The sequence below is a fragment of the Alligator sinensis genome, unplaced genomic scaffold, assembly GCF_000455745.1.
Source record: "Alligator sinensis unplaced genomic scaffold, ASM45574v1 scaffold364_1, whole genome shotgun sequence".
NCBI lineage: Eukaryota > Metazoa > Chordata > Crocodylia > Alligatoridae > Alligator > Alligator sinensis.
Window position 1 is genome coordinate 929,319 of NW_005842546.1, and position 18,090 is coordinate 947,408.

The 18,090-nt window shown below is 40.5% G+C and overlaps 1 protein-coding gene across 7 annotated transcripts in view; it reads left to right on the top strand.

The window, feature by feature from the left end:
- The window catches only part of NUP98 (nucleoporin 98), a 46,768-nt gene that overhangs the window by 4,358 nt on the left and 24,320 nt on the right, over nt 1-18,090 (top strand). For 2 of the 7 annotated variants that reach the window (XM_025213778.1, XM_025213777.1), the window contains exons 2-15: nt 3,389-3,482; nt 4,272-4,373; nt 4,493-4,672; nt 5,600-5,739; nt 6,891-6,998; nt 7,927-8,110; nt 9,206-9,369; nt 10,308-10,445; nt 11,272-11,410; nt 13,100-13,192; nt 13,815-13,955; nt 15,601-15,734; nt 16,457-16,644; nt 17,802-17,918. In XM_025213778.1, the coding sequence (XP_025069563.1) occupies nt 3,410-3,482; nt 4,272-4,373; nt 4,493-4,672; nt 5,600-5,739; nt 6,891-6,998; nt 7,927-8,110; nt 9,206-9,369; nt 10,308-10,445; nt 11,272-11,410; nt 13,100-13,192; nt 13,815-13,955; nt 15,601-15,734; nt 16,457-16,644; nt 17,802-17,918 (1,901 nt within the window). In that variant the 5' untranslated portion in view covers nt 3,389-3,409. Of the gene's footprint in view, nt 1-501; nt 623-3,388; nt 3,483-4,271; nt 4,374-4,492; nt 4,673-5,599; nt 5,740-6,890; nt 6,999-7,926; nt 8,111-9,205; nt 9,370-10,307; nt 10,446-11,271; nt 11,411-13,099; nt 13,193-13,814; nt 13,956-15,600; nt 15,735-16,456; nt 16,645-17,801; nt 17,919-18,090 lie in introns of those variants that run through there. The other 5 variants (XM_006032076.3, XM_006032077.3, XM_025213780.1 and 2 more) reach the window with 5 other exon arrangements.

An 18,090-nucleotide genomic window follows, 5' to 3' on the forward strand; every position in this document is an offset into this window, starting at 1 on the left:
AGCTCAGTTAACATTACTGTGGTGACTGTAATTTAAACCAGGGTGGCCGACCTGTGTCGTGTGTGCCACAAGTGGTACAGGCACCTTCCGTGTTGGGCACACAGCAGACTAGGGAGAGGACGGGGAACAGGGTGGCAGATTGTGCAGGGAGCAAAAAGCAGAGCAGCTGATCAGTCGAGGAAGGGGAAGTGTGTCACTCCAGGAGGGTTTAGGGCTAAATTGTGGCATGCCAGCCAAAAAAAAAGCTCCCCCCCACAATGATCTAGACTAGTGGCTCTCAACCTGTCTGCCATAGTGGGCTGCACCCACACAACTTAGTTCCTGTCTATCCATTTAAAAATATTTTTAGATGTCACATGGGCCTCAGCAGTGTGCTGATTGGGTCACGTGCGGGCCCTGGGTTGAAAGTCACTGATCTAGACTATATTTAGGCTCTTGGTAACATAGATCAAAACAGTTGCACCTTGTTTGCAGTTGGCACCACTGATGCAGAAGAAAATTACTAGTAATTCTGCTGTGGATAAGATGGGGCTTGATGAACTTGCAGCAGCATAACAACTCTGAGAAAATGAAATAATCTACGGCTGTTTTGGTGCTTGGGATAACTTAACCAAATGTATCAGTAAGTAAAAGGTAGGGGTGGCAATGCTAAGCCAGGGCTCTTTCTGTTTAGTGGTGAACACAACCATGTTTATCATGAAGCTTTCCATAGTTTCTTTTTCCTAGCACCTCAATTTTAATGAAGTGAGCTTTGTAAAGTGAGGTGAATAGTAAAAACCAAAACTCTCAGGAGTATCAGGTCTCACATGTCACCTCTGCACGCTGCCTTCCCATTTTTTTTTGTATGTTAAAATATTCAGCAAATTGAATGTTTAGAAATGGAAGAGTCTGGACTTTCTCTAGAATGAAGCTGGGGTGTTGCAAGGATTGGTAATAGGACTAACACAAATGCATATTGTTATGTGTTTGGGGGGCCTTCACTTGAGGTATGTGGATAGCTGCAAATAAGCATGCTGGATATTGCCACGTCTGGATCTTGTACTTATACAACTAGGTTGGGGTGGGTGGTTAGTGTTGGATGTTAGTAGTGGACACAAACTTTGAAGGACTGAATGCAGGTGAGGTAAATAAATAGCAGAATGTTTCTGGGTTAAAGATGGAGTAAGGTCTTGGTCAAGGCCAAGAGTAATGTCCTGATAAAGTTTTAGTTGTAGCTCCCCTTAGATCTAGGGAAAGGAGGTGTTGCCTGCTGGTGGTGGTGGTAGGGGGAGCGTTGATCTTTTGGTATCAGTTTCTGAGCAGTGGCTGGAAGCTGAGGAGCTTCTCTTTCGGTTGCTTGAAAGAGAGTGAGGTCCTTCTACCTCCAAAGCTCTGTTACTCTTGTCCTTTCTTAGCCTTCACTTTTTGGGTTGTCTTGTCCTGCAAACTGCAACTGCTGAAGCTTGTGGCATTGACATAATTTGAGTTTTCTCATGCCCAGAGGGAACTAAATTAGATAACTTGTCAAAACTGTTCAGAGTCTTATTATCATTGTTTTCACAACGCTTTGAAGAGCAGCTAAAGCAGCAGGTTTTTGTCTCTAAACCAAGAAAAACACTGCATTAGTTACGCTTGTTTTGCATGTGTATGGTTATCGGCAATGATAAACTAGAAACTTGATTAGAATTCATCAGCTGGTCTAAACTCCTAGGTTAAAGCTTCTTGGCTCACTGGAAGCTGTACACACAAGGATGGACAGGACCAATATTTAGCAGCTTTGAAATAGTCCTGTTCACTGCACTAACAGGATCAGCTCATGTACTTTCCAGTTTACTGTATTTACTCAAATATAAAATGGCCCTGCTTATAAGATGACTGCCCTGTAATCGGATTCTGTATCTGGAAAATTTACAAGTCTGATATAATTTTCCAGATATAGAATCTGATTATTAGAGGTTTTGTCCTGAATTTTTCCCTTTTCCCACTGCCATAACAAGGGAAATAAATGGGGGATGAGGTAGCTCTTTTGCCCTCTGCCTCCTCAGCTTCTTCCCCCCTGCAGTTTCTTCCCTCCCTCCTTACCATCAGACCCTGCTGTCCCTGAGCATATGGAAATGAGGAGCAAATCTGAAAAAAAAATTACCTTGAAATAAATATAGCTGTAGTAATTTGCATATAGTACCCATAGTTCATTCAAAAGAGGTCAAATGCACCAATTCTGGAACTGCTACAAACTTTAACACAGGCACTCCATAAACACTTTTAAAGGAGCATTTCTGTCACCTATTTACACATCATGCAAACTATATGTGATATTAGTCTAAAGCCAAAAGACTCCTGATTTACTATAGAGTTCTTTGGGTTGGGCCCCAGCAGAGTCAACAGCGTTTGAAACCGTGGTGACCCCGCAGCTCGGCAGTGCTTAGTATATATGTGTACTCCCGGCAGCTCGCCATAAAGCGTCCTAGTGTTAATTGCTCCCTCCACCGCCCCGTCCCGCAGAAGTCTGCCACCCTGCAAGGGAAAAGCATGACTTCTCATGTTTTTCTCCTTTAAAAGAGAATTTATTTTTAAAGTTCGTTCATGACTTTTCATATATTCTTATGACCCACGTTTTGGGTCGTGACCCACGGGTTGAAAAACGCTGCCAATGGGAACCTACCACAAGGATAAGTTAGGGCATGTTTGCCCAGTATGTGCCATGTGTCTTATAGTCATGTTAAGTGTTGGCTGCATTGAATTAACTTCATAGTTGCTTTCTGTTGCTGAGTGCATGCTGCTTTTAGCAGCAGTTCAAAGATAGATAATGTATTTAGTGAGATTTCCTTGTATGTGTATGTAAGACAAGGGGCTTTTTTTCCCTGTGCTCATGGGGGTGGGGGGGAACGGGACAACGACTCATATTTGAGTAAATACAGCTACTCCTTGCTTAATGTCATAGTTATGTTCTTGAAAAATGCAACTTTAAGCGAAACAGCATTAAGGAAATCCAGTTGCGTCACCGTAGTTACCTACCAGCAGGCGGCGGCCAAACAAAGTTATAACTGAACATTGCCTGACGTTAAACGAGTATGTTCTCTAATAGATCAGCGACGTAATAACGTTGTCCCAGTTAAAGCTGATTCATTAAGTGAGGAGTACCTGTATGGTAGTCTCTTTACTGATTTTATTTTGTTTTGTTTATAGAGGCTATTTTCTATAGAATATGCGTGGGGTGTCTTTCTTTTATTGTCTCAGTGAGATGTCTTGCTATACCCTCATGTTTCCCGATGGTAACGTAGGTTTTCATTTTGGGCACTCCAGGTGCAGAATTCAGCATTAGCGCAAATTGTCCGAACATCTAAGAAAACTTAGAAATAACTTCTCAAAGCTTGCTTTGTCCGAATCACTGAACTCTTCCTCTTTGCAGAAAACCTGATACATCTTGAAAATGTTTAACAAATCATTTGGAACTCCATTTGGAGGCACTGCTGGCTTTGGGACTACTTCAACCTTTGGACAAAGTAAGTAATGCAACTCCCACTGTTATAGAACTAATGGAGATGGCAGTTGAAAGTATATTTGCACATTGGAAATGTCAGTTGCTGATTAAAGAATTGAATATGGACAGAGATTACCTGGATGTGGTGAAATTTTAGAGTGTGGAGAACCATTGGATCCAGCTGACTTCTCTGCCAATGCTGGAAAATGGAATTTTGAGTCTGGTTCAGTTTAATTTACTTACTGTATACAGCCTTTACTAAGGGGTTCACCTAGTAGTTGTAGTGATTTTAATGCTCAGATGAGTCTGCCTCAGAGGGGCTCAGTTTGTCAGGGTCAGAGGACAGTGAACTAGGGTATACTGCTTTCCAACGCACAGATGTTTTCAGAATTTTTGAGACCCAAGAAGGCTGCAAAATACAACTATTATAAACAGGCCATACGTCCCTTGAGGACTTCTAGTACTCGTGTATTAGTCTAATGGCTAATGTAATTCACTGGTATTTTTAAACATGTACAGTTAGACTTCCTGTATTGTTTCCTGTCATTAAACTCTGGTATTCAATTGTGGAATTATAGTAACTTCACATTAAAACGAACAGTGGAAATTTTTTGCTTTCTGATACAGAAGGTTGACACCGGATACTCTCAGATTTTTTTCCCAAAACTCTGTACAAGTATTCAATCTAGGTAGCAAAACAGGGGCTGAGATTTGTTCATTTTATGTATTAAGTTGGGAGTCCAGTAATAGTGCTTGGTCTACGGAAGTATGCCTAGAGTATGCAGTCTCATCCAAGTTATTTATCTGTCAGATGCCGGCTTTGGTACTACCAGTGGAGGAGCATTTGGAGCATCAGCCTTCGGGTCAAACAATAATACAGGAGGCCTCTTTGGGAGCACACAGACCAAACCAGGTATGGCTATTATAGTTTTTGTGCACTTACATTCTCAGTAGTTAGAATACATCTTTCTAACAAGGTGGTCTTAAATAACTGTTTTGGTCTTTAATCCTGTTGCATATTTCTTGCTTCAGGAGGATTGTTTGGTTCGACCACGTTTAATCAACCGGCCACCTCCTCCACAAGCACTGGTTTTGGGTTTGGGACCTCAACTGGAACTTCAAACAGCTTATTTGGGACAACCAGCACTGGTGGAGGTCTCTTTTCATCCCAGAATAATGCCTTTGCACAGAATAAACCAGCTGGGTTTGGAAGTGAGTAGAAACTACACCATTTCGTACAATTCTGGTTACTTGTATTCCTGCCAGGAGCTGGGTGAAACTGTTTGGGATTCTCAGTCCGTTATGTTCTGCTGTTGCGCTCGTGGCACGGGCTTTCTCTACCAATGCAGCTACCATTTGAGGTTGATATTGGGTTGTCGCATTGGTGCAGTAATTTAGAGCAACAGTCTTACGACACTGGTGCCTCTATTTTAAAGAACCTTTTGGAACTGTCGTGAGAGATTAGAAACTTTGAAGATATGAAGAACTTCCTAAACAGTTGATGGTCATTAAAGGCACAAAATGACATTTCTACTAGACCAGATTAAACTTGAAGCCTATATTATAACACTGAGGAATACTGCTGTACCGTAGGTTAGGTTGTGACAGGTGCTTGATTGTGTTTGTATTCAATTTACCACAGTAAGAAATTTGCAGCCTTTTGAAAACTATATATACTAGTAATTTCTCTGTCCATAAATCTTTTAAAAGTATTGCTAATTGATCATTCAGTGAGCATTCTGCTTCACAGTGTTTTCTGGCCCCAAAAGTTTAACCTAAGGCTAGACCTAACTTGAACAAGTAACACAAGACCAATTAGGAGAGAGTGTAATCAAAATAAATTTAGACTAGACGTTTGCCTTTCTTCACTTTGTTAACCCTGATTCATAGTTCCACCTAATTCGTGAACCCCATTCAGACTTGGCTCTTGGAAAGTAAAATTGTCTGTTTCAGACTTGTAGGCAGCTCCTGCAGAGAGGAAAAGGACTCGGAGAACTGAAATTTAAATGCTTGTTTGTAGATGTCTAACTTCCTTCTTCCTACCATGTAGTGAGAACAAAGTAACTGTGGGTTATTAAATTGCACTTTTTGAATGATGAATTTCCTGAATTTCAACTTGGTGTTCTTTCTTTCTCTTAGACTTTGGGACAAGTACCAGCAGTGGAGGTCTCTTTGGAACCACTAACACTACCTCCAATCCTTTTGGGAGTACATCTGGCTCTCTCTTTGGTCCAACTAGCTTTACCGCTGCTCCAACTGGCACGACTATTAAATTTAATGTAAGTTTTGTTTTCTTGGCTTAATCTGTTTTACCAGAGAGAATTCTTTTTTGCTGTTCTTGACATCAAATACTAGCTTGGTTAGGCTGCTTAAGTAAAATAACTGGTTTATATGCTGTTGTGGAATGTACTGCATTGGTTTAATCATGCACTCTTAACAAGAACTGTTGAAGTTGAAGCACATTGTGCATTTAATTGTCCAGAAACAAATTGGTATGGGGAAAGTCTTGAATTTTATAGGAAGTACAGGTGAAATTTATCCTGGACGTGTGAAAAGTTTAGGGCCACAGCAGTATTTGAACTCATGGTAGGAGGATCTGTTGCTAGCCTTTAAATAAAATGGAATTTTCAGAGGGCTGACAAGTGTTACAACGTTCTACTATAATTCCTTTTATATAAATGAGACTAAATTATTACCGATAACTGTGGGGCCAAGAGGTGTATTGAAATAAACGATGAAGTGAGCGCAGTCCGCTTGCGATTTCAGTATGGCTGTAAAAGGATTTATTGAAATACTAGGAAGAACATTTTTGGATCAGTCCCCTTTAAGAAATGGATGGAATCGCTAATGCTAAAGGTTCTGTGGCAGTTGACATGGAAAAATGATCCGAAAGGGGAGAGGCCACATATATGGGGTAATGAAAAGTTTCACCTGCAGTGCCTGCTGCAGAGGGCAGCTGAGGGCGGGAGCTCTGGGTTAGGGCTCTGTGCACTATCCTAATGACTGGAGGCCTGTCACTGGAGTGGATTGAGCGTCACAGGATTGGGCTGAATGGTGAAGACTAATATTGCCGCAAGCAATGGTGTGGCATTCGTCGCTCAAAGGGAAGCAGTAGTGGGGATAACTAAACCGTTTGAGACCTTGAACTAATGTTAGAATTTGTTTGAAAGGAAATGTCTCCTAGTTGCATTGAGAAGATCACGTATTGCACTTCTCTGAGCATTACAATCAGGTACTCGCTGTACTGTTTGCTATTGTACACGTTCTGTCACTGAGTAAGACCTTGGCTGTGCATAAGCCAGGCTGCTCCACTTCAGTTTGCATATCAAGTTCATGGTTTTGCAGCATATATCTGAAAAGCAGAAATTCACATAGTTTAAAGGAGTACAGGTGGATGCAAACCTCAGCATCTTGACCTTTTTTCTTGCAGCCACCAACTGGCACAGATACTATGGTAAAATCTGGAGTTAGTACTAACATCAGCACCAAGCACCAATGTATTACTGCTATGAAGGAGTATGAAAGCAAATCCTTAGAGGTGGGTCAAATCAGACATTTAAACTTACTTTGTTTTTTGTTTTTGTCTTGCACACTAAGTGTTTGGTTACTTCTCTTGTGTACCCCTTGTGACAGGATATATAAGGATCTTAATTTTCAGATTTTAAGCCCATCTCTCCAAGGGTCTACTTAGAAATTTCTTTGCTTGAAAAGCATCTTGTTCAAGTTGAAAAAACAAGTCTCTTAGAAAACCTACAAGACTTCTTGAAGTTTTAATGTGAACTATAATGGGTGCACTTCGGGTGCCTATACACGAGCGTGGAGGCTGCTGTGATGCGCTGGAATTCGAAACAGAGATTAATAGTCTGCTGGAGCATGGCCATTTACCATACTTCTAGCAGCCTCCTACATCTCATGTTACAGCATTCCCATGCTTAAAAGTGGTGGTGGGGGTGCTTGATCTAAAGTTCGTTTGACAAGCTTTACTTCAAGCCCCCTGACACCATTTTTAAGCATGGAAATGCTGAAACGAGACATGGCATTGCTTTAATTACAGCAGCTCTTGGAGCTGCTCCAGTTATTGCCTCCCCTCCCACCCCCAAAGCATGTGTAAAAGTGCTCTTAGATTCCAGCACTAGAAAGTCGAGATCAAAGTTGAAGGTATTCTTGCATCCAAAACCCTTCTGGACTAGTAGAGTTAACATGCCCGTTTCCGTACCCAAAGGCACACAACAGCGTTGTTGCTAGCACCGTGTTGTTGGGAGCCAGATCAGGTACCTGCTTACAGCTAGGCCAGGCGCGGGAAGTGATAGTCTGTAGCTCTTAAAGCTGCAGTAAACTTCGAATGTGCCTTCTGTAAATGTTTCTGATCCTTCGTTTCAGCAGTTTACTTATAGCAGTTATTCAAACTGGATTAATTCTCCCCCATGGAATGACTGGGTAAAGAGACAAGTTTTTTTCTTAACTAGGAACTCCGTTTGGAAGATTACCAAGCAAACAGGAAAGGGCCCTCGAACCCAGTGGGAGCAGGAGCAACTGCCAGTTTATTTGGATCCTCTGCAGCCACATCAAGTGCTGCTACTGGACTGTTCGGCTCCACCACCACTAACACGGGTTTTTCCTACGGACAGAATAAAACTGGCTTTGGAACCAGTAAGTGCGGTCATTGCTGATATTACTGTTGCTGAACTGTGTTCATTGTTGCAACAAAATGTTCTATTGGCTCTTCGTATCTTATTATTCACATAATGTAAATTTACAACTCGATGACATTAGTTATGGGTTATCAGACTTCGGCTGTTTGATAGCTATACTGCAAAAGTCTGTTGACTGTCTTCTCTTGTGCTAATGTAACTTGTTTCAACCAGCCTGCGTGGGGAGGATCTGCCTTGTAAAAGGAAACCTAATAGTCCTTGCATTTAAGCAGAGTTTTAACAGTGCACAACCTTCTTGTGGTGCTTGTAAAGTAATTTTAGCTCATTCTGTTAAATGGGAACACCTGTTTGCACGTGCGTGTGTGTGTCTGCTCAGCAGTGAAAAACAAATGAGTCCCTTAGAAGAACAGGTCAAGGGTAGAACACCTTCTTGCACAGCACTTCCTATATTAGAGTGCACAGACCTAGGGCAGATGTGTATACAACCTACAGCATTGGTGACCGTGAGCTAGTGGAGGAAACCTACAGCACAAGGCTCTGTAGGAGCATCCAGGAATGACTGTAACCTCAGGACTACATCTTCTTTAGGCAAGCTGATACTTTCCTTTTTTCTGCGAACATGAACTCGCATGGGAGTTATGTTCCAGGCAGAGTAATGGAATGGTCAGCGGGAGACTATCATGAGTACAAGACATTTTCATTGGTCCTAGAGAATGGAAATGTATCCTTTTATAAGTGATTGTGAACTTCACTGATCTCTGAACTAAGTACGAAACTGTTTTTGGCCTGATAAATTCTATTTTGTACCTACCATAACTCCCCCTTCAGCTACCTGATCATGCCCAAATGATGCACCACAGTCTGAGAATGTAAAAAATTGATGGACGAGGTTAGATACTACTTTAGTATTGACTGTGAGCTGCTGCATCCTACTACAAGAATTTTCCTGGTTATGCAGCTATACATGGCTTGATATGTCACTTTTCATTGCAGGCATCTTTTTTTAAGATTAGTTTGTCTGTGTATTCCTGGGGATCTTTTCAGTGCCTGCATAAATACTCTAATTTTGACTTCCCATTTCTTTGCTCATCAGGTACAACTGGCTTTGGCACGGGAACAACTGGGGGTCTCTTTGGTCAGCAGCCTCAGACAACTAGTCTGTTCAATAAACCGTTTGGCCAGGCCACGACAACACAGAACACCGGTTTCTCTTTTGGGAACACCAGCACTCTTGGGCAGCCAAACACAAACACAATGGTAAGACAGTGGTAACTTGTCCTAACACTTGGAGGGGTAAATTATTTTGTAATGTAAGTGTTGGCTTTTGGTTTCTTAAAGAACATCAGGCTTACTAGTTCAGGGATTCGTCAACTAGTTGGTGGAAAAACTATATTGTAGGGTGTTGTAGAACTAGGGTGTTCAGCTTTGAATGCTGGTGCCTCCCCATGTTTTGAATTTACAATTATTTTTCCTGTCAAAAGCATCACTATTCTGTCCATTATAAAATGTTTTTTCCCACTCCCTCTTAGGGAGAGGTCAGCCTCTTTTATGACGATGTTCAGGAATATTTGTGTTGCTGGATTGGATTGGTATTGTTGCTTTTCCTTTATGTGGCATCGCATTAACAAATGAAGTCTGAATTCTTGGAAAGGGTGCCATGCTTTCTGGTGGTACCGTGTAATTCCTTTGGCTGTACAAATGGTGTACTTGTCTGTTGGGTTTGGCTTGTTCAAGCTACACAGCTGCAACCGATAATGTGGTTTCTGGCTTCTGAGTCAGTACACTATACAGTCCTTATTTTCATTATGCAAATCCTGGTGTCTGTACACTTAGAGAATGAAGGAAAATGTTCTGTTTTTCCCCTAAAACCTCCTCAAGGAAGAATTTAAGTCTCTTGCGTAAGAATTCTTGTCCCAGGCTTTACCTTTTTTTCAATTTGAGGAATTAAGTTTTTTCAGTCATGACGTAGCGTAGCATTGATCCTCGAGAACGAGCTGTGTGCCTTGCTTGTGTTTTCTGCTCGCCAGAACTGGAATCTATTTTCCACCCTGGTACTAATGGGTTTGCTTTGATATCTTATTACTAACTTGAACTTTCAGTGGTGTGTCCTCTTGTAATGGTCTGACAAAACGCTAGAATTGTTCTTCAGCAGAGTAGCTGTTGCAGTGTTCTTCAGACAAGGGTTTATATTGCAGGGTTTATTCGGGGCAACCCAACCCACACAATCAGGAGGCCTTTTTGGAACAACTGCCAACACAAATGCTGGTACTGGATTTGGAACTGGAACTGGTCTCTTTGGACAAGCCAACACAGGATTCGGTGTTGGGGGTTCGGTATGTCTGTACCTTAGAAAGCTTCTGATGTTAGTCAGATTTTTATTGTCATTTCTTTGAAACCTGTAGCTGTTATGAACTGTGCTCTTCTAAAATAACGCTGTGATTTGAATCTTTAGGGCAATCGTCATGAATTGGGGCTAGTGTGTGGAGTTTTAAGAACTAAAATCCAGTTAGCTGGAAATACTCATTGCCTGTTTTTATGACTGTTCTAGAGATGCTTAATTATAGTGTGAAGCACTGATATGGCTAGGTAACTATTTCAGTTCTGTCAGGCCCTAGAGTTTGGGTCTGCTAAGATCAAATTTTTATATGTCCTTTTGCATCACATGCCTACTTGTGTGAAACAGACATGTGACGTTTCCTAAACAGCTTGCTCACATAGTATGTGCAGACTTCCAGCCTTTTTTTTGGTTTTTAAATGATCCAAAGTGCAGCAGGAGTGATACAAAACATTGGGTTACTGAATGCCAAGTGTTTCTTAAGTGGTTAAAAAAATTTAGGCTGTCAGTACAGGGAGGAATACTCAAAATGGACAAACACTTCAGCCTGGATACTCCTAGTGTGTGGAGTCTTGTACCTTGCCGACTGTGATCGTTTTCACTTGATTCAGCAGCACAACTGTTTTGTTCCTGGGGTGCTGACCACCTTATGAACCAGCCCCCCCTCCAATCTCGTACTTAATTTACAGCTGTTTATTAAGTGACTGGTTTTAAGGTTCCCTTAGCCTTAGCTCTGGTCTCTTGGGCATATAGGCCTTGTCTTGGTATTTCATTGTAATCCTAATGTATTTGGAGGCTTTAAAAGTATCTTTCTCTTCTTTCAGACCCTGTTTGGTAACAAGCCTGCCACGTTTGGAACCACCACGACCAGTGCTCCTTCGTTTGGTACAACCACTGGCGGCGGGCTCTTTGGTAACAAACCAACCCTGACTTTAGGAACCAATACAAACACTTCCAATTTTGGTACATATAAAATGGGATTCAATCTCTTAAAGTTACACTGCGTATACCACACACCAGGCTGCTGAAACTCTTATATTTAATGATTGTGAATTATAAAATTGTCAGGTAAGCCATGCTTGATGCATGTTGCTGAAGGGGAAGGCTTAAAGTCTTGGATGCTGCTTTTTTTTTTTTACCTCTGTTGCTAGTAGTACTCTGAATCTACTGAGTACTAGTGTTTACTACCAGAGCAAATACAACGTTGAACACGTTTATTTAAACAATATAAAGCTTGCAGAAAGAAAAGACGAGGTATAATTTACTATGAAGTTGTAAGCGTGTAGCAACTGAAAAGAGGTACTAGTGACAAAATGATACTACTGTCAGTACAACTGGTTGGCAAAGTACATGGTATCTGAGATTTAGAGTAATGGTAGAATTTAACTACTGTGACAAACTAAGGACTCTTTTACCTGAACTAGTATCTTGCTTTGGATTAGCAGATTACAGCTGCCAGACTTTAAAAAGAATTGAGCACTTAACTAATGCTGGCCTCAGCAGCAGTCAGTAAGTGAATAAGTGATCAAATTGGGGCATTGTGTACACAAGTCTCTAATCACTGATGTCACAAATTCAGAGAGAACTGCTATTTGGGGGATTTTAGCAGAGTTGAGACCAAAGAGGTTGCATGCCAAAATAGAGCAAAAGACTGTTTTTAGAATCGTCAGTGCTGAATTGTTTTTTTTTTTCTTCTTGGGCTGAAAATATAATCCCTCTCCTGCTCACACTATCAAAGCGCAGTCAGGTGAGCAGTCTAGGGAGCACAAAAGAGGTTTATGGTGGTCAGTCGCAAATGAGGGCTCTCTGGCCAAGCTTCCTTTGATAAAGTCGGTCTATGTACTGCGTTCTGGTTTTTGTAGAAAAGTAACCAGCTCTCTGTTTCTGGGCTGTTGCAGTTGGTGTTGAAGAAGCACTTTCATGCTCTTCTACTGAAAGTATGCTCTTTAGTGTTGGCTGTAGCATGTTTTGTTACCTTGTTTGTGGTACTTGCATTGGTGTAACTTGTAGGAAAATTATAGTTTGGTATGGTGATACTTCTAGTGTTGGTCCCTAACTGTAGTTTTCTAGTCTTATTCTGTAGTTGTGTGTACTAACCACCCCCTTTTAATTGGATGATTTCACAATCTTCAATTTAATCACTAATTTGTGTAACATTAGATTTGATTGTATTTGACTTCAATTAGAGTTGGCATTTGAACTGCGCATACCTATGAAACGGAGTTGTGAACTGCTTTGCCAGTAAGCATCAGAGGAGTGTGTGTGGTATAAACAGTGTAAAATGGACTTATTCCTTCCAATGGGGTTTAAGAAGCTTTCATACATCTTATTCTGCTGCCAGGTTGAGGGCTATGAAGTCCCCTATTGTATTTAGTAAAATCTTAAGTCCTTGTATTTTCAACACATTTTAACTTGGAACAGTATTTTCTGCACTGGGGCTTTCACTTGAGTTTACAAACATGTATTGTATATCATTGAAATCCCTCATAGCTCTTAGATTCCAGCTGAATTACTGAAAACAACATGTGAAATTTTAATTTTATCACCATTAGCAAATTTGTCCTTAGCCAGACAGACATCACCTAGTCAGAATCCTCTATAGAAGTTAAATGTTACTTTTGAAATAGTGTACTAATTCTTCTGTATTCCTAGGTTTTGGTACAAACACTGCTGGCACTAGTCTGTTTGGGAATAAGCCTACAACTGGGTCTCTGGGAACTGGACTCGGAACTGGATTTGGGACAGGTAACAATGCTACCGGGGTAGTGTGGACTTGAGTGTTTGCAAAAAGACAGGCCTCTGTACTGGGATTGCTTGCCAATTCTAATACCTCAGTCTGAAGGGACAGATTTAGAAATCCTGGCTCAGAGCAGAATGAAACTTGAGTTGTACATGATTTCTCTCTCTACATGGGATACTATAAGCTATTTAGTTAGCTACGAGTTTGTTAGGGAAATGACCAGACATGTTGTGCTAAACTTGGTCCTTCAGCATTCCTCTGGTTAATAAAGTTTTTTACTTCTTTTTTTTTTAATTTTTAAACCATGCCTAGTGGAGTTAGGCCTTCCTCATGTAAAGAGTGTTGAGTCACAGGCTCTGAATAGTTGTACCAAGAGTTAAGAACAAGCTTTGGTTGATAAAATGCACAGGATTAGATTTTTATCATGTGTTTTATGTGTAATTTTTAAAGGCTTTCTCCAATAATGTTATCAAAACAGGTCATTATTTTCTTGACTCGTAAGAGTCTGTAGCACAGATGGCTACTATATCTTGCTGTCTAAAACAGTTCTGATAATTTACGGGATGAACTGGTTTGCAAACTCCTGAAGGAGCATCTTGTTGTAAGCTGCTTCTTTTCTCTCTGTAGCTCTTGGTGCAGGCCAGACTTCATTATTTGGGAACACCCAGCCTAAACTAGGTGGGACCCTGGGAACCGGAGCATTTGGAGCACCGGGATTCAACACGTCAATGGCTACCCTGGGCTTTGGAGCTCCTCAGCCTGCTGTGGGTAGGTGCAGCTCACCAAGTTTACTTGAATCTAAGGGAAGGAGGGATTAGCATCTAACCTGCTTGAACCAAGTTCAAGAGAGTCCACTCATCCAGTGATGGGAAGAACAAAGTGCTTGAAGCTGTTTACAGCGATGATTGGGAGGTGGTTGTAAAATATTAGTGTACATCCAATTAATGATGTTAACAGTAGTGTTTGTATGTTGAGTACACTGAATATTGTCTTGCAGTAGATTGCATCTTAGAGGTCACAGGTCATTTCTCTCATATGTTGCTATAATTATAAGCCAAGGCCAGTGGCAGTTGTTTACCTAAAAAAGTTAATTGGAAAGGCGTGTATGTCATCATGTCCTGTCCCCCGTCCCCCCCTTGTAACTCAGTATTTCAGAACAAGGGAAACTAGCAACATCTGAGTAGTGTGTGGTCTGTATCGTGGGTCAACAAATGGACTGCATCTTGGATACCCACTAGGAATTATGAGTTGGGATACGCTTTTTCTGTTGTCTTGTACCTGTCTATTCTGCTTTGCAGAATTGGACATTTCAAGGCAGATTAACTAGATCTAATAAGCCATATCGCTAGATTTTGGAGGCTGAGTTTCAGGAAGACTCTTAAAGATTTAAAAACTGGAGTGCTTGTGAAGGAGTTTGATATATTCAAAAGTTTGTCAGTAATACTAGTGACAAAATAAAGCTTTAGGATTAGGAAAGTGTTCCCGTAGCAAAGATTAAGGCAGATCAAATTCTAGAATGCGTGAGCAGAGTTTCGTTTGACTGCTGTACCTTGTTTGTTGCACTGGTTTTTTTTTAAAAAGCCTTTGACTCCTTTAACCCAGTGCAAGTTGTAGTAGGTAGTAGCTTGGGCCTCATATGAATTTAGGAAGCGTACAAAAGACTTCACAGGTTCAAGCACCTATTCAGTTGAATAAGTGCTTAATCTAGCGTGCATCATTTGATTTAGATGCTGGTTCATAAGAACTCCTGTTTAAGTTTCTTCTGACAAATGTGGTATTGCTTTTGATGGATTTTTAGCTTTTTCTGCAGAAGTATCTGGTCTTAAAAAAATGTTGCTGTTAGAGAAACAGGTTAGCTTTATGAAAGGTTCTTTATATTTCAGAAAACTAATTAAGTTACAGTACTAACATTTAAATGCTAGCTGAGGTGAGAAGCTAAATGTATATGCAAAGGGGAGGACTTCCTAGTCAGAGCTAGCAGTGGCCTGGAGAAACAAGATGTAAAATTCAAGACTACAAGCTTGAAGACTGTTGCCTGCAGTAGTCTTTACAGGGATAGGGAACTGAGTCTTAAGTAAGTGCAGATTATTAGTAGATTGGTTGGCAGGCCAAAGTAGAGCTTCAGTCTGTGTCTAACTTGCATTTCCTTTAGCTTGGTGATTGATTAGAATTGGGTAACTCATTCTAGACTGACTAGTATCTGTCTTGCTTTCCATATAAGTATTGGTTGTGTAGGGTTGGCAGTACCCAGGCTGAAAAAAGCTTGTAATTGAAGTCTGCAGATAGTACTAAAAATGGCCCTGAAAAGGCTGGAGTACGGAGGTGTTGCTTTTGAAAATAGACTTGCCCCAAGAATTGTTTGTGTACACGCAGTGTGTATGGAATAGAATTTAACACTTCTTACTTTATGTAGCACTGACTGACCCCAATGCTTCAGCGGCCCAGCAAGCAGTCCTTCAGCAGCACCTCAACAGCTTGACCTATTCACCCTTTGGAGATTCTCCTCTCTTCAGAAACCCCATGTCAGACCCGAAAAAGAAAGAAGAGGTGAGGTTTTGAACACTTACTGTTATGTTTTAAGATGTGCATGTTTAATATAATGAATTATACGATAGTCCATATTATAATCTGGGCTTTGCTGTGATGCCTCAGTTGTTAATGCAGAGTAAAAACCTAAATGAGTGACACGCACGCGTGGAAAATAAAGATGGAATAAATTATTGTGCGCCATGCCCAGATTGCTATTAGGATTGTTTCCAACTTCTGGAGCCTGGCCTTCAGAGGTGCCAATAACCTGGGTGCTCAGAATTTTTAAGGATCAGGCCCTTACAGTGATTTATGGTTAGCCTATACTTATAAACAATTTGTTTATCATCTCATTGCAGCCTTGTGTGAGAATCCTTTCCCCCTGAAACCTGTTAGCTTGGGGGAAATATTTCATTTGACTTAAACACCATGGAAGCTGCACTATTAATTTTGTTCAGTAGTTGAAAATAAGAAACAAAAATGAAATTTTGCAACATACCCATGGAAAGCAGTAACAGGGGCTAAAAGAGCTATGTTTTGCTGATAAATTGAGAATAAAATTGGGCAGCTATCTGTGTTGTCTTAACATCCAGTTCTGAAACCTTTACTGCTGCAGCAGAGTTTTTGTCCTAACTATGTTGATTCAGTTTATGTGAAAATGTAGAAAACTTAATTCTCTGTAACTAGTTGGCTTTGGAATCTATTCCTTCGGCTCTTTTGAGTTCTATGCTGCTTTTTCTCAGAGGTTGAAACCAACCAACCCAGCGGCACAGAAGGCTTTGACTACACCCACTCACTACAAACTGACCCCTCGTCCTGCAACTCGAGTGAGACCCAAAGCTCTGCAGACTTCGGGCTCAGCCAAATCTCACCTCTTTGATGGTCTGGATGATGATGAGCCCTCCCTATCCAACGGTGCTTTCATGCCCAAGTGAGTTTTCTGATGTCCCTTCAGATCGCTTTTTTATGTCATCTCTTCCATTATGCTCAAGTGGTTAGCTCAACCGCTTTCACTCTTCTGTTTTAATCTAGTGCAGTTACTATGTTGGTAAAGGTTGTGTTTTCTATTTCACATGAAACTTCTTGTCAAAACTAAGAATATTTTCCTTGGCATCCAAGCTCCCCTTATTATTACATGAATATATTGTCTCAAATAGTATGAAATTAGAAGTTATAATCCCTATTCCATGATGATATCTTTGAGTTTTAACGTATCTTAAATTAAAGCTATCTTCATATAGGTTTATTTTTTACAGCATCTTAACAAAAAAAAAATACAATTACATTTAAAAAAAAACAAACTGATTTCTAAAAAAAACATCCGGTGAAATTAAAAACAAAATTGTTGATTTGTCCGTGCAGCACTTTGTCAGCAATGAAAATAGCAATCTCCCTTGGCTTGTACTAGCACACCTAATGTGTTTTTTACTGAATGTCATTACTTGTGTCTTGACTTCTTTAATGCATCTAAAAACTAATACAGAGCCATTCACAAATGACCTGAAACTGTGGTGGTAGAAATGTACAGCCTCTTCTGTCTTCCATTCATGTAAGCCTCTCCAGGATACTAGTAACTTACTAATTGGCTTGAATATACAAAAATGCATATAGTAATAAAAGCTTTGGATCGAGGCTTTTGAAATGGTTGTGCTAAAACTTTCAATGATGAAGCATAAGAAATTAAGTTTCCTTTTGGTGTGAAGATTATCTTGTATATGTCCTGAAAATGCCCTCTTCTGCAATGGTGTGTTGATTTGTTCATTCGGAAAGAAAATTCCACCAGAAGGACTTAAGAAGGGAGTTGAAATGTAGGTCTTATTCCGCTTCTTATGTGTTGGCACAGATGTAAAGTTTTTAAAGTGCTTTAAAAATGGAAGCCTTATGATCATTTGTACAAGTCTTGACCTCTGCTGTATAGATGGAAATCAAAACCAGCTCTCAATATTAGGCCAAGGCTGTAATTTTTAGATATAGCAGACTACTTTTATTATCCAAGTGGAAAAATAGCTTAGGTGTTCTCTAGTTCTTTGACCTATGGGATGAAAATGTAAGGCAGATCACTGGATTGTTGCTTTTACTGTCTTTTAGGAAGAGCATCAAGAAGCTGGTTTTGAAAAACCTCAGCAGCAGTAACCTGTTTTCTCCCGTCAGTCGCGAAGCTGAAGACCTGGCCTCTCCATCAGAGTATCCAGAGAACGGAGAGCGGTATGTTCATACATAGAGGAGCTGAATATGCCTCTGGGAAACACAAATTTAGTTAGGTTCAGATTTACTGTATTTGCTTGACTTGAAGACAGCCCTGAACTTTTTACATGACTTTCTAGTAACTAGATGCTATACATGGAAAATTTTATCTAATTACTGGGGAGTCGACTTA